Source organism: Bos javanicus, chromosome X, assembly GCF_032452875.1.
Source record: "Bos javanicus breed banteng chromosome X, ARS-OSU_banteng_1.0, whole genome shotgun sequence".
NCBI lineage: Eukaryota > Metazoa > Chordata > Mammalia > Artiodactyla > Bovidae > Bos > Bos javanicus.
In genome coordinates, this window is record NC_083897.1 from 70561960 (window position 1) to 70578819 (window position 16860).

Below are 16860 nucleotides of genomic sequence, written 5' to 3' on the forward strand. Positions count from 1 at the left end.
GAAAAAATAAACAATTACTTCCCGAGACTGTGAATGATGGCTTCTATTAGATGCCAAATTGAGATATTAGTGAGTGTTTTAAGAGATAGGGGAACAGTGGCCGCTTTGTGTGTCTTTTCAGAAAACCTGGACTACTGTTTTCTTCCTTCCTTAATTGCCTCTTTTTACCCTCTGTATTCCATTCTTTTCAGCCCCACTAAAGGCTGTGTTCTAGAACAGTAGTTCTCAAAGTGTGATCTTACTACCCTTGGACATCCACAAGACACTTTCATGGAGTCCTTAAGAACAAGACTGTTATAATAATGCTAAGATATTATTTGTAAATTTTTTTGCACTTTGGCACAATCCAGGAAGTGATTTTAAGCTATCAGTAATCATTATGACCTTCACTGCCACACATAGTTAGAAAAATACAAGTTTTACTTAAGAATGTTCTTGATGAGGTGTTAACAGTTATTAGATTTATCAAATATCAATCCTTGAGTATGCTTCTTTTTAATATTGTGGGATGAAATGAGAAGTACCCAAAGTACTTTAGCTGCACAACAAAAAATTTGATTGTCTCAAGACAGAATACTTGTGAAGTTTTTTGAATTGTGAGCTACACTAGACACTTTTTTCATGAAATGTCATTTTTCCATGAAAGAATGATTGACAAACTATGATTACTTAAATTTGGGCATTTGGTAGATGTTTTCCTCAAAAATGAATAGAGTGAACCTGTTCCTTCATGGAAAACAACTTAGTATTTTAGCCAATGATAAAATTTGAGCTTCAAAGCAAAAAATTAGAATTTTGGCCAACTTTTATTTTCCACTGTGCTCAACATGTTCTCAGTACTCAAAAGACTTTCCTGATGAGATTGCTACTGTCAACATTTGGAAGATCTGCATAACTCAGTGAACCAATGCTTTTTAGTTGACAAACACATGATGTTATCAAATTAGCCATCAGTGCAAAATCCATTCAACATGTCCCATAGACCAGTGGGTTATTATGTAAAAGAATATGGACAGTTAATTGATGTGGTTTCAGATTTTTCACTGCAACTAATCTTTAAGAAACTTCTACTTGTCAAATTCTTGTGTCATATCAAAGAAGAATAACCACAATTATATGAAAAGGCTATTAAAATACTTCTCCCTTTTCCAGATATGTAACTGTGTGAAGCCTGATTTTCTTCTTATAATTTAAGCAAAGCAGTTTAATTGCAACAGATTGAATGAAGAAGCAGATAAAAGAATCCAACTATTTTCTGTTAAGCCAGATATTAGGGACTTGTAGAAATGTAAATCAGTGTCAGTCTTCTCAGTGATTTCTTTTTTTTGGTTTGTTTTGGAAAAAATATTCATTTTTATAAAAAATATTTATATTCACATGTAATAAGTTTATTATTTTTAATCAATAAATACATAGTTAATTTTTTGCTGTGATTTCTAATACAGTAAATATCAGTAGTTATAACCCACAAAAACAAAAGTACTTTGGAGTGATCAGTAATTTTTAAGTTTGTAAAAGAATTCTTGAGACCAAAAATAATTGAGAAATGCTTTCTTGGAAGAAACTTGAGAAAGAATGGAGTCATCACTCATGAAATGACTTGACTCCTTTGTTGTCAATATCTTGATCACCTGATATTGATTATAAAAAAGGAAACTGTTTATCAACATTTATTTGACCATGTCATTAAAATTGAATGAAAACTAAGTCTGGTATTTAGGGTTAATGCCATTTACTTTGAAGCTTTTGTGTGTATATTATGGCAGTTAATTTAATCTGCTCTTTAGAAACTGATGTAGACTGAAATCAGCTATACAAATACATATAAGTCCATGGTTTTTCACTGGTGAAATAGTAAGTAATGGTATGCAGTGGATTTGGAGGAAAGGGGGAAAAAAAGACTGGTTGGTCTAAATACAAAGTATGAGAAGCACTACAATAGATAGTGTGAAAATCTATAAAACTGAAATGGTCCTTGAGTTTAGGTCTGATATAAGAATAGGAGAAGGAGAGATTAAGTAATGATTAAATGAAGTAATGATTAAATGAACCCCCCCACTTGCCCAGTTGGCTGATATATAATTATCACATAGAATATTTTGAATAAAGAATTTTAAGCTCTACCATAGGAAGAAGACAAAAATTACTCAGAAGCTCTCCAATCTGCAGTTTTAGGTATACAAATTAGTTAATTTGATCTCATTTTGAATTTATCAGCATTTGAATAGAGTTTGTTAGAGTTGAGGATGGCAGGTTGAGGCAGTGAACACCAATTTAAAACTGGAAACAACCCTTTAATAGTAAATACCTGTTATGAAACTATAATATACTCATATTTATCTTCATAACTGAGGCTTTCTAAAACTTACCTTATAATGAATCATTTCTTGGTTTGAAAATATAAGAAATTATTACTTTAAGCTTAATCAGTAACTTTCACTTTTTTATTGAAATATTCGCCATTATGATTCTTTCACTTAGCAGATAGTTAAGAATTGCCTCTAATATCTTATTAGAAAATAAATTGAAAATTTTAGTCACTCATTCTTGTCTGACTCTTTGCAACCCCATGGACTGTAGCCCTCCAGGCTCCTCTGTCCATGGAATTCTCCAGGCAAGAATACTGAAATGGGTTGCATTTTCCTCCTCATCTTCATGACCCAGGTGTGGACCTGGGTCTCCTGCATCACAGGCAGATTCTTTACTGTCTGAGTCACCAGGGAAGCCCTATTAGAAAATAAAATACCTGGTAACTTATAAAATGGACCAATAGGAAACTAGAAATGAAGTTGTCAAATTAACAGTAATTAGATTTTTTGTTCCATATTAAGAAAACAAAAAGGAGCTTGTGTCTTATAAGGAGCTCCCTCAGCTCAAATTGTCTTTCATTATATTATTTATCTCTTATATCACAAACTTCTCAAATGTTCTTTTACATTTTCTTTTCCACATTGGAATGTATGAGCATGTGATTAAGTGAATGAAAGTGAGAAAGTGTAAACTAAGTATAATTTATAGGGAAAGGTATATCTTTATACAATTAGAGAATATGTAAGGCTATTTGTATATGCTAATATATACAATGGAATATTGTATTCCACAAGGAATGGCTTGGGATGTGAATTTCACTTTTAATTCTCTTATTAGGTATTTCTCGTTAGAAAGAAGACCGGTCCTGATGCTGGACAACTCTATGCAATGAAGGTGTTAAAAAAAGCTTCTTTAAAAGGTAGAAGATCAGAAAGCTTATTAAAATAAAACGTGGTAAAGCTTGTTTGAAGAAATGTGCTATGTATTGCCTATATGAGTAGATTTAGTTTCCTTTTAACATTAGTAATTGTTATTTCTAGGTTTGAGGATGGGGAACATGTGTATACCTGTGGCGGATTCATGTTGATGTATGGCAAAACCAATACAATATTGTAAAGTAATTAACCTCCAATTAAAATAAATTTATATTTAAAAAATGATATTGACATATACTCTAATTTAGTGAGAGTGTATCCTGGTAAAAAAGAATTAATGGGATAAAAAGTGATACATTTTATTTAATTTAAAGTGAACTTGTTTTATTAAACTATATTCTTTTTCTTCAAGATTCTTATTTTTTCTGTTCCATCTGTTGGTATTACATATTGAGAAGGCACAGCCACCTGCATACAATTATATATACTGTCTTCCAGGCTGTGATAACAATAACACTGTGCTCAGTTTTAATCAGAGAACTCATTTGAACACTAATATATAATGCTTATCCGCCAAATAACACTGTGGCACTTAACCCATCTCTAGATCTAAACTGAATTTGTTAGCTTTTATACTGTGGTAATTACTGCCTAGGAATATTGACTTCAAATTCAGGCACTTACAAAGTTATATTTTAAATTTCTATATTTGTGTTTGGTGAATTATTGATGGACTCTCTACTGAAATTATATACAAGAACAATATACTCTAACCTTCTGTAATTTTTAGTTCGAGACAGAATTCGGACAAAGATGGAGAGGGATATACTGGTGGAAGTAAATCATCCATTTATTGTCAAATTGCACTATGGTATGTAATCTTTAAAAAAAAAATATGGAATTAGAGAACTAAGATTTCCTTTCAGACAATAATGTAACATAAGATAAATACTTCGAACAGGAAATAAATATGGAATGATTCAATACTTTCAGCTGTGTAAACATACTTATCTGAAATAAGAATTAATATCCAGCTTTTAGTTGTTTTTCCTGTATTTGTTGGTTAACTTGTCTAAGGTAACAAGACAGTGTCTTTTGACTACTCTTGTCTAGTAGAATTTCTGTACTGTACTAGGCTGTACCTCTAGGGATCTTAGGCTATAAACTACTGTGATAATTTATTCAAAACATTCTTGTGTTTGAATGGGTTCCTCTTACATGTTCATAATGATCATATTCGTCTTATTTCCTCATCCTGTTGAAGAGGACCATATGGTATATTAGTCTATTTGAGTTATTTTTTCTTATATTTAGAGGGAGAGGGATACTAGTGAAAAGCAATAGGTACAATGGAAAGAACATGAATTTGGAGTCAAAGAATTCTTTTTTTTTTTAATTGAGGTTTAGTTGATTTACAGTATTATATGTTTCAGGTGTACAATATAGTGATTCACAATTTTCGAGGTTATATTCCATTTATTCTTATTCCCTGTGTTATACTATATATTCTTGTAGCTTATTTATTTTATACATAGTAATTTATACCTGTTAATCCCATACCCCTATCTTGCCACTTTCCCCTACCTTTCCCCATTGGTAACCACTAGTTTGTTCTCCATAAGTTTGTTCCTTTTTTGTTAAATTCAAATTTTTTGATTCCAAATGTAAGTGATATCATCCAATATTTGTCTTTGTAAGACATATTTCACTAAGCCTAATATACTCTAAGCCCATCCATGTTGTTGCAAATGACAATATTTCATTATTTTTTATGAGTGAGTAATACTCCATTGTGTATGTGTGTGTAGATGTATATATGTGTGTGTGTATGTATACACATATATATTTTCCACATCTTTAATACATTTACCTGTTGATGGATACGTAGGTAGCTTCCATATATTGTGAACTATAAAAAAATTCTGCCATGAACATTGTGGTGCATATATTTTTTTGTGGCAATATTTTCATTTTCTTCAGATATATACCCAAGTGTGGAATTGCTGAGTTATATTTTTATTCTTTTGAGGAACCTCCATACTGTTTTCCACAGTGCTTGCACCAATTTACATAACTTCTGACAGTGTACAAGGGTTTCATTTTGTCCACACCCTTTCCAACATTTGTTATTTGTAGTCTTCTTCATGATATACATTTTTGATGGATTGAGATGGTATCTCATTGGGGTTTTGATACTCTGATGATTAGCGATATTGAACATCTTTTCATGTGCTAGTTGGCATTCTGTATGTCTTCTTTGGAAAAATGTCTATTCAGGTCTTCTGCCCATTTTTAAAATTGGGTTGTTTGTTTCTGTGGTGATGAGATATATGGTCTGTTTATATATTTTTGATATTAGCTCCTTATTAGTCATATCATTTGAAAATATTTTCTCAAATTTAGTAGGCTGTCTTTTCAATTTGTTAATGGTTTCCTTTGCTGTGCTAGAGCTTTTTATTCTAATTAGGTCTGATCTGTTTATTTTTGCTTCTGTTTCCTTTGCCTTAGGAGACAAATCCCAAAAAGCATTGCTTTGATTCATGTCCAAGAGTGTTCTACCTATGTTCTTTTCTAGAAGTTTTATGGTTTATGGTCTTACATTTAGGTCTTTAATCCATTTTGAGTTTATTTTTATATATGATAGAAAATTTCATTCTTTTACATGCAACTGTCCATTTTTCCCAGCACCACTTACAGAAGAGACTCCCTTTTTCTCTTTTGTATATTCTTGTCACCATTGTTGCAGATTAATCAATCACAGGTGGGTGGGTTTATTTCTGGGCTCTTTATTCTGTTCGACTGATCTGTATGTCTCTATTTATGTCAGTACATACTGTTTTGATTTCTGTACCTTTTAGCATGGTCTGAAGTCAGGGAGTGTGATGCCTCTAGCTTTGTTCTTCTTTTTCATGATTGTTTTGGCTATTCAGGGTCTTCGATATTTCCATACAAATTTTAAAATTACTTGTTCTAGTTCTGTGAAAAGTGCCATTGGTATTTCAGTAGGGATTGCATTGAATCTTTAGATTGCTTTGCGCAGTATGGTCATTTTAACTATTAATTCTTGCAACCTATGCAGTTCTGAATTTTAATAATGGCTCCATTGCCAATTTATTGTATGCATGAGATTATGGCATTTAACTTCCCTGGGGAATTCAAAGGCAAAAATTACTGATCCAGTCTACTATGTTGCTCTTGGTTTTTGAAAGGTAGATGAATAGCAGGCATTGATTTTATTTTTAGGTAATTTTGACAAATATGCATTATAGTAGTTACTCAGTTCAGTTCAGTCGCTCAGTCATGTCTGACTCTTTGTGACCCAATGAACCACAGCATGCCAGGCCTCCCTGTCCATCACCAACTCCCGGAGTCCACCCAAACCCATGTCCATTGAGTCAGTGATGCCGTCCAACCATCTCATCCTCTGTTGTCCCCTTCTCCTCCTGGCCTCAATCTTTCCCAGCATCAGGGTCTTTTGCAGTGAGTCAGCTCTTTGCATGAGGTGGCCAAAGTATTGGAGTTTCAGCTTCAACATCAGTCTTTCCAATGAACACCCAGGACTGATCTCCTTTAGGGTGGACTGGTTGGATCTCCTTGTTGTCCAAGGGACTCTCAAGAGTCTTCTCCAACACCACAGTTCAAAAGCATTAATTCTTCAGTGCTCAGCTTTCTTCACAGTCCATCTCTCACATCCATACATGACCACTGGCAAAACCATCGCCTTGACAAGACGGACCTTTGTTGGCAAAGTAATGTCTCTGCTTTTTAATATGTTGTCTAGGTTGGTCATAGCTTTCCTTCCAAGGAATAAGCATCTTTTAATTTCATGGCTGCAATCACCATCTGCAGTGATTTTAGAGCCCAACTAAATAAAGTCTGACACTGTTTCCACTGTTTCCCCATCTATTTGCCATGGAGTGATGGGACCAGATGCCATGATCTTAGTTTTCTGAATGTTGAGCTTTAAGCCAACTTTTTCACTCTCCTCTTTCACTTTCATCAAGAGGCTTTTTAGTTTCTCTTCACTTTCTGCCATAAGGGTGATGTCATATGCATATCTGAGGTTATTGATATTTCTCCCGGCAATCTTGATTCCAGCTTGTGCTTCTTCCAGCCCAGCGTTTCTCATGATGTACTCTGCATATAAGTTAAATAAGCAGGGTGACAATATACAGCCTTGACATACTCCTTTTCTTATTTAGAACCAGTCTGTTGTTCCATGTCCAGTTCTAACTGTTGTTTCCTGACCTGCATGCAGGTTTCTCAAGAGGCAGGTCAGGTGGTCTGGTATTCCCATTTCTTTCAGAGTTTTCCACAGTTTATTGTGATCCACACAGTCAAAGGCTTTGGCATAGTCAATAAAGCAGAAATAGATGTTTTTCTGGAAATCTCTTGCTTTTTTGAGGATCCAGCGGATGTTGGCAATTTGATCTCTGATTTCTCTGCCTTTTCTAAAACCAGTTTGAACATTTGGAAGTTCACGGTTCACGTATTGTTGAAGCCTGGTTTGGAGAATTTTGAGCATTACTTACTTTACTAGCAAAAATCTGGTATTTTTCACCCATTATTCTTTCATTCCCCATTACCCAAATGGAATGAAAGTAGTAGTAGTATCTAAAGATCTCCTTCCTTGTATCTCTGGAATATCATTAATCACTAAACACCAGTTTTATGCAAAATATTCTGTTAAAATCAGTAGGCTCTAGAGGGGATATAATCTCTGATCTTAAGAAATTTTGTAATCTATAGGGAACACAGACATATAAGACCAATTAATTTTATAAATCAAAATAGTTTAAGGTACCATAAGATATAAATAAAGTACAATGAGATCTCAAAGGTAGTAGCAAGTAATTCTGATGGGGAAGAGTGTAAGGACGCTGTGGGTAAATGTGAAAAGGAGGAAGTCCTTAATAGAAGAAAGCCTCTTAATAGAAGAAACAGGGGGTGACATTTTTGTTGAGCTTGACAGAATTAGTAGATTTTCAGTATATGGGGAGGTAGAATTCAGGCAATTGCAGTAGATTATGGTGCTTCATAAATGTGGAAAAATGATGATCTTACAAGTTTCTGTGTAGAGCTACAATGTAGAACATCTGATATATTCTGGAAAAGGGTTTATAGCTTTTCAGTGCTAGTTTTAATTTTGAAGTAATGTTACCGAATAATGGACCATGTAAGTAAATGGTTAATTTCAGTATAGTGTTTGGTGATAAAATTCTCAACAGCTATATTAAGTAAAAAGTATACTAAGCTTTGTAGCCTTAAAAATTGTTACATCTGCATTTTAATTTCTAATTAGCCTTTCAGACTGAAGGGAAGCTGTATTTAATATTGGATTTTCTCAGGGGAGGAGATGTCTTCACAAGATTATCCAAAGAGGTGAGTATTTGTAAATTTTTGCTATATTTTATTTAAACAAAACTAAGACATTGTGTTTGTTGTTTTGCTAAGTACTTTTTGCTATGGAAATTTTAAATATTGTTTTTTTTTTTTTGGTTACATAATATTTCATGAATGTGCCAGTTAATGGCATTTTCTGACTGTCATTTAAATCATATCAATGCGTTACTCATTTTTCTCTTAGGAATAAGATCAGTATAAATAACTGGATGAAGTAGATAGGGGCAAGCCTAGGACTTTGGCTACTTAAGCTACCAAAATGATTTTGAGAGTAAGCTTTAATTTATTCATGTTTAAAACAGCTTTAGTGAGGTATAGTTGACATACAACAAACTGTACTTACTAAAGTACATGCTTTGATAAATTTTGACATTTGTGTAAACTTATAAAACCATCAATACAATCAAAATAATTAGTTTATCCATCGTCCCCAGCAATTTTCTTGTGTTTTTTTGTAATGCTTCCCTCCTGCCCCACCACTACTGAATCTGCTTTCTGTTACTAATTGGTTTGCATATTCTAGGACTTCATATAAATGAAATCATATGGTATGTATTGGTTTTTGGTCTGGCTTATTTAACTTAGCATAATTATTTTGAGATTCATTCAAGTTGTGGCGTGCATCAGTAGTTCATTTTTATTGCTGAGTGGTATTCCACTGTATAGGTACACAATGATTTGTCTATTCATTAACTTGTTGATGGATATACATTTTTTTCAATTTTTGGGTAATACTAATAGAGCTACTAGAAACGTTCATGTATGGACATTTTTTTTTTTTAATGGTTAAATATCTAAGAATACAATGACTGGGTTATATAGTAGGTCTATATTTTAACTTAAAGATACTGTCAATCTATTTTCCAAAGAGGTTGTATAATTTTTACATTCTCACCAGCAGTATATGAGAGTTTCAGTTGTTCCACATTCTTACCAACACTTGGTATGGTCAGTCTTGTTTTAATTTTGTATATCTGATAAGTGTATGGTGACCTTATTGTGGTTTTGAATTTTTATAGCCCTAATGATTAATGATGTCGAACATCTCTTCATGTGCTTATTTGACATGTATTTTTTTTTTTTTTTGATAAAATATCTGTTTAAATCTTTGGCCCATTTTTATTGGGTATTTTTAGTTACTGAATTTTGAAAGTCTTTATATATTTTGAATGCTAGGTCCTTTATCATGTATGTTTGAAAATGTTTTCTTCTGATCTGTTGTTTATCCTTTCATTCTCTTTAACAGTGTCTTTCAAAAAGCAGAAGTTCTTAGTTTTGATGTCTAATTTATAATACTTTTTTCCTTTTATGAATGATAGTTTTTGGTGTCCTGTTTAATGAATGTTTGCCTCATCCCAGGTCACAAAGATTTTCTCTTATGTTTTCTAGAAGTTTTCAAGTTTTTGGTTTTATATTTATGTTTATAATCAATTTTGAGTTCCTTTTCATATATGGTGTTAAGTATGTGTTACAGTCCTTTTTTCACAGTTATCCATATTTTACTGATACATAAGAAATGTTGAACTGTATTTGAGTTTTGAAAATAGAATCCTTTTTATTTCAGGCATTTTTAAAAACATTTAATTTGGAATTTGGGTATAGCCAATTAATAATGTTGTGATAGTTTCAGGTGAACAGCTGAAGGAACTCAACCATTACATCTTGTCCTCTTTTTGCATATAGATATCTCATTGTTTTAGCATCATCATTGGAAAAGACTGTGCTTTCTTCCCCCTTATGGATCACAGTCATTTTTGGCAAAGGGGCTTGTGTAACTCAGTGAAACTATGAGCCATACTGTGCAGGGCCATCTAAGATGGATGGGTCATAGTGAAGAGTTCTGACAAAATGTAATCCACTGGTGGAAGAAATGGCAAACAGTGCCAATATTCTTGCCTTGAGAATCCCATGAACACTATGAAAAGGGAAAAAAGAAATAGGTTGCACTGGAAATTGAGCCCCCCCCCCCCGCCAAGTTTGGAAGGTGTCAGTTATGCTATTGGGGAAGAGCAGAGGGCAGTTACTAATAGCTCCAGAAAGAATGAAGCGACTGTGCCAAATTGGAAAAGATGCTCAGTTGTGGGTCTGTTTGGTGGTGAAAGTAAAAGTTCGATTTACAACAGTGTTTCATAGGAACCTGGATGTTATTTCAATGGAAGTTTGACATGGTCAAGCAGAAGATGGTGAGTTTGAACATTGGCATCTTCAGAATCACTGAACTAAAATGGACAGGAATGGGTGTGACCAATATATCTACTACTGTGGGCAAGAATCCCATAGAAGAAATGGAGTAACCCTCATAGTCAACAAGAGAGTCCAAAATGCAGTATTTGGGTTTGATCTCAAAAAAGAATGATCTCGGTTCATTTCCAAGGCAAACCATTCAACATCACAGTAATATAAATCTATGCCCAAACCACTGATGCCAAAGAAGCTGAAGTGGACTGGTTCTATGAAGGCTTACAACACCTTCTAAAACTAACATCAAAAAAGATATCTGTCTCATCATAGGGGGATTGCACTGCAAAAGTAGGAAGTCAAGAGATACCCAGAATAACAGGCAAGTTTGGAGTACAAAATGAAGCAGGGTGAAGGCTAACAGAGTTTTGTTAAGAGAACATGCTGGTTGTAGCAAACACTTTTTGCCAAAACCAGAGACAACTTTATATGTGGAAATCACCAGATGGTCAATGCCAAAATCAGATTGATGATGTTCTTTGAAGCTTAAGATGGAGAAGCTCTATACAGTCAGGAAAAACAAGACATGGAGCTAACTGTGGCTCAGATCATGAGCTCCTTATTGGAAAATTTAGGCTTAAATTTAAGAAATGGGGAAAAGCACTAGACCATTTAAAGTGTGAGTCGCTCAGTCATGTCTGACTCTTTGTGATCCGATGGACTGTAGCCCACCAGACTCATCTGTCCTTGGGATTCTCCAGGTAAGAATACTGGACTGAGTTGCCGTTCTCTTCTCTAGGGCATCTTCCTGACCCAGAGATGGAACCCAGGTATCTTGCATTGCAGGCAGATTCATTACCATCTGAGCCACGAGGGAAGCCATTCGTGTATGACCTAAATCAAATCCCTTCTGATTATATAGTGGAAGTGAGGAATAAATTTAAGGGATTAGATCTGGTAGACAGAGTGCCTGAAGGATGGGGGTTAGTAACATTGTACAGGAGGCAGTGACCAAAAACTAACCTAAAGAAAAAGATATGCAAGAAGGCAAAGTGGTTCTCCAAGGAGGCTTCACAAATACCTGAGAAAAGAAGAGAAATGAAAGGCAAGGGAGAAAGGGAAAGCTTTATCCAACAGAATGCAAGTTCTAGAGAATAGCACAGAGAGTTAAGAAGGCCTTCTTAAATAAATAATGCAAAGAAATAGAGGAAAACAATAGAATGGGAAAGACTAGAGATCTCTTCAGGAAAACCGGAGATATCAAGGGAACATTTCATGCAAGAATGGACATGATAAAGGACAGAAATTGTAAGGACCTAACAGAAGCAAAAGAGATTAAGAAGAGGTGGCAAGAATACACAGAAAAACTAGGAAAAATGGCCTTAATGACCCAGATAATCAGAGTGAAGTGGTCACTCATCTAGAGCTATACATCCTGGAGTTTGAAATCACTTGTGTCTTAGGAAGCATTACTGTTAGCAAAGCTGGTAGAAGTGATAGAATTACAGCTCAGCTCTTTCAAATCCTAAAAGATGATGCTGTTAAGGTGCTGAATGCCTTAACAGCTAATTGGAAAACTGCCAGTGGCCACAGAACTGGAAAAGATCAGTTTTCATTCTAATCCCCAAAAAGGACAGTGCCAAAAAATGTTCAAACTACCACACAGCTGCTCTCATTTCACATGCTAGCAAGGTAATGTTCAAAATCCTTCAAGGTAGGCTTCCACAATACATAAGCCAAGAACTTCCAGATGTATAGGCTGGGTTTCAAAGAGGCAGAGGAACCAGAGATCAAATTGCCAACATCCATTGGATCATAGGGAAAGCAAGGAAATTCTAGAAAATCATCTACTTCTATTTCATTGAATATGTGAAAGCTTTTGACTCTGTGGATCACAACAAACTCTGGAAAATTCTTCAAGAGATGGGAATACCACACCACCTTACCTGTCGAGTGAGAAACCTGTATGTGGGTCAAGAATCAACAGTTAGAACCAGACTAGGAACACTGACTGGTTCAAAATTGGGAAGGAGTACATCAAGGCTATATATTGTCACCCTGCTTGTTTAACTTATATGCAGAGTACATCATGCAAAATGCTAGGCTGGATGACTCACAAGCTGGAATCAAGATTGCCAGGAAAGATATCAACAACTTCAAATATGCAGATGATACCACTCTAATGGCATAAAGCAAAGAGGAACTAAAGAGCTTCTTCATGAAGGTAAAGAAGAGAGTGAAGAACCTTCCTTGAAACTCAGTATTCAATAAACTAAGGTCATGGCATTTGGTCCCAACACTTTATGGCAAATAGAAGCGGGGAAAAGGAAAGCCAAGACAGATTTTCTTTTCTTTGGCTCCAGAATCACTGCTGACAGTGACTGCAGCCATGAAATTAAAGATACTTGATCCTTGGAGGAAAGAAGTGACAAACCAAGATAGCATATTAAAAAGCAGAAATATTATTTTGTTGATAAAATCTGTATAGTCAGAGCTATGGTTTTTCCAATAGTCATGTTCAGTTAAGTTCAGTCACTCAGTCATATCTTACTCTTTGTGACCCCATGGACTGCAGCATGCTAGGCTTCCCTGTCCATTACCAACTTCTGGAGCTCACTCAAATTCATGTCCATTGAGTTGATGATGCCATCAAACCGTCTCATCCTCTGTCATCCCCTTCTCCTCCTCCTGCCTTCAATCTTTCCCAGCATCAGAGTATTTTCACATGAGTTGTTTGTTCACATCAGGTGGCCAAAATATTGGAGTTTCAGCTTTAGCATCAGTCCTTCCAATGAATATTCAGGACTGATTTCCTTTAGGATGGCCTGGTTGGATCTCCTTGCAGTCCAAGGGACTCTCATGAGTCTTCTCCAACACATAGTTCAAAAGCATCAATTCTTTGGCGCTCAGCTTTCTTTAGTCCAACTTTCACATCCATACATAACTACTGGAAAAACCATAGCTTTGACTAGACGGAACTTTCCATAGACGGAACTTTGCTTTTTAATATGCTGTCTAGGTTGGTCATAGCTTTTCTTCTAAGGAGCAAGCATCTTTTAATTTCATGGCTGCAGTCACCATCTACAGTGATTTTGGGGCTCCCAAAAATAAAGTCTCTCACTGTTTTCATTGTTTCCCCATCTATTTGCAATGAAGTGACGGAACCAGGAGCCATGGTCTTAGTTTTTTGAAAATTGATCTTTAAGCCAACTTTTTGACTCTTCTCTTTCACTTTCATCAAGAGGCTCTTTAGTTCTTTGCTTTCTGCCATAAGGGTGGTGTCATCTGCATATCTGAGGTGATTGATATTTCTCTCGGCAATCTTGATTCCAGCTTGTGCTTCATCCAGCCCGGCATTTAGCATGATGTACTCTGCATATAAGATAAATAAGCAGAGTGACAGTATACAGCCTTGACGTACTCCTTTCCCAATTTGGAACCAGTCTGCTGTTCCATGTCTGGTTCTAATTATTGCTTCTTGACCTGCATACAGATTTCTCAGAAGGCAGGTCAGGTGGTCTGGTATTCCCATGTCTTGAAGAATTTTCCACATTTTGTTGGGATCCGCACAGTGCAAGGCTTTGACATAGTTAATAAAGCAGAAGTAGATGTTTTTCTGGAACTCTCTTGCTTTTTTGATGATCCAGCAGATGTTGACAATTTGATCTCTGGTTCCTCTGCCTTTTCTAAATCCAGCTTGAACATCTGGAAGTTCAAGGTTCATGTACTATTGAAGCCTAGCATCAAGAATTTTAAGCATTACTTTTTTGGCGTGTGAGATGAGTACAATTTTGTGGTAGTTTGAACATTCTTTGGCATTGCCTTTCTTTGGGATTGGAATGAAAACTGACCTTTTTTAGTCTTGTGGCCACTGCTGAGTTTTCCAAATTTGCTGGCATATTGAGTGCAGCACTTTCACAGCATCATCTTTTAGGATTTGAAATAGCTCAACTGGAATTCTGTCACCTCCACTGGCTTTGTTTGCAGTGATGCTTTTACCCACTTGACTTCGCATTCCAGGATGTGTGGCTCTAGGTGAGTGATCATGTCATCGTAATTATCTGGGTCATGAAGATCTTTTACAGATGTGAAATTTGGACTATAAAGCAGGCTGAGCACTGACAAATTTATGCTTTCAAATTGTGGTGCTTGAGAAGACTCTTGAGACTCCCTTGGACTGCAAAGAAATCAAACCAGTCAATCCTAAAGGAAATCATCACCTGAATATTCACTGGAAGTCCTGATGCTGAAGCTTCAGGTCTGTGGCCAACTGTTATGAAGGAGCAACTCATTGGAAAAGACCTTGTTGCTGAGGAATGTAGAAGTCAAAGGAGAAGAGGGTGGCAGAGAATGAGATAGTTGAATAATATCACTGGCTCAATTCACATGAATTTCAGCAAACTCTGGAGATAATGAAGGGCAGACGATCCTGGAGTGGTTCTGTTATGGGGCCACAGATTGTCAGACACGATGTAGTACCTGAACAACAATAAAAATGCTTTCTTCATTTAATTACCTTGTATTTTTTGGTGACAATCAGTTGATCATGTACATGAAGATATATTAATACATCTAGACACTCTTTTCTGTTTGTCTATCCATATGCCAATACAACACGTTCTTGATTCCTTTATATTTATAAAATATCTATAAATATTTATAAAAGCTCAGGTTGTGCAAGTCCTTGAGGTTTGCTCATCTTTTTCAAAGTTGTTTTGCCTCTTCTAGATCTTTTGCATTTCCATATTGATTTAAAAAGTAGTTTTTCACTGGACAAAAATGCCTGCTGGGATTTTGATTGGGATTGTGCTGAATCTATAGTTCAGTTTGTATATAATTGACATTTTCAGTGTTGAGTCTTCTAATCCATGAAGATAGTATCTCTCTCCATTTATTTAAGTCTTTTTAAATTTCTCTCACCAGTATCTTGTCATTTTCAGTATACAGATCTTTTATGTGTTTTGTCAGATTTGTCTCTGAATATTTTTCTTTTTAAAAACTGCCATTGTAAGTGGAATTACTTTCTTAATTTTATTTTCAATGGGTGGAAATACTACTTTTTTTGGATATTGAATTTTGTATTTTAAAATATAACTAAACTTATTTTATCTAGCAGCACTTTGATAGACTACAAATAGAAGTTTCTATGTTTAACCCACATAAGGTGTTTTACTTCTTTTCCGTTATGGACTCATTTATTTGTCTTTATAACACTGACTTGACCCTCCAGGTTCTGTTGAAAAGTATTGATAAAAGCAGACATTCTTGCCTTATTTCTGATTTTAGGAGGAAAGCATATTTTCACCATGAATTACAAAGTTACGTTCTTTATCAGATTGAGAAATTTCCCTTCTATTACTAGTTTGTTGAAAGTTTTTATCAGGAATGCATGTTTGATTTTGTAAAACACTTTTTTTTGTTGTTTGTAGTTATTAAGATGATGATCGTATGTTTTTTTTATTCTTTAATCTTTATTCATTGACTGTACTGGATCTTCATTGCTTTGCACCGGCTTTCTTTAGTTGTAGTGTGTAGGCTTCCCATTGTGATGCCTTCTTCTGTTGTAGAGCATGGGCTCTAAGGCCCATTTAGGCTTCAGTAGCTGTGGTATGTTGGCTCAGTAGTTACAGCACATGTATTCTAGAGCATGAGCTTAGTGGCTGTGGCATACAGGACCTAGTTGCCCCACAGCATATAGAATGTCACCAGACCTGTAATCAAACCCTTGTCCCTTGAATTGGCAGGCAGATTCTATACACTGGACCACCAGGCAAGTCCTCTTCTTTAATCTTTTAATATGGTGAATTACATTGAACTAATTGTCACATGTTGAAGCAGTCTTGCATCTGTGGGTGAACTCCATGCAGTCACGATATATTATCCTTTTTGTATATTATTGGATGATATTTACTAAAAGTTTGTTAAGAATTTTTGCATCTATTTTCATGAGAGATATTTGACTGTAGTTATTGATCATATATAATTTTGGTGTCAGAGCAATTCTGGTTTCATAGAATGAGTTGGGTAGAATTTTCTCCCTTTCAATTTTCTGCAAAAGCTCAATGTTACATTGTCCTTAAATGATTCGTAGAAT

General features: G+C 35.2%; 1 protein-coding gene and 1 pseudogene across 21 annotated transcripts in view; one reads left to right on the forward strand and one right to left on the reverse strand.

Moving 5' to 3' along the window:
• LOC133243105 (endogenous retrovirus group PABLB member 1 Env polyprotein-like) overlaps positions 1 to 16860 on the reverse strand; it is a 486815-nt pseudogene that overhangs the window by 234448 nt on the left and 235507 nt on the right.
• The window catches only part of RPS6KA6 (ribosomal protein S6 kinase A6), a 192628-nt gene that overhangs the window by 67437 nt on the left and 108331 nt on the right, over positions 1 to 16860 (forward strand). For 20 of the 21 annotated variants that reach the window (XR_009734976.1, XR_009734977.1, XM_061409582.1 and 17 more), the window contains 3 exons: positions 3148 to 3229; positions 3976 to 4056; positions 8488 to 8567. Coding sequence is in view for 19 of the 21 variants with exons in the window: in XM_061409582.1 (XP_061265566.1) it covers positions 3148 to 3229; positions 3976 to 4056; positions 8488 to 8567 (243 nt within the window). In the remaining 2 variants the exon portion in view is untranslated. The remainder of the gene's footprint in view (positions 1 to 3147; positions 3230 to 3975; positions 4057 to 8487; positions 8568 to 16860) is intronic. The other variant, XM_061409584.1, reaches the window with a different exon arrangement.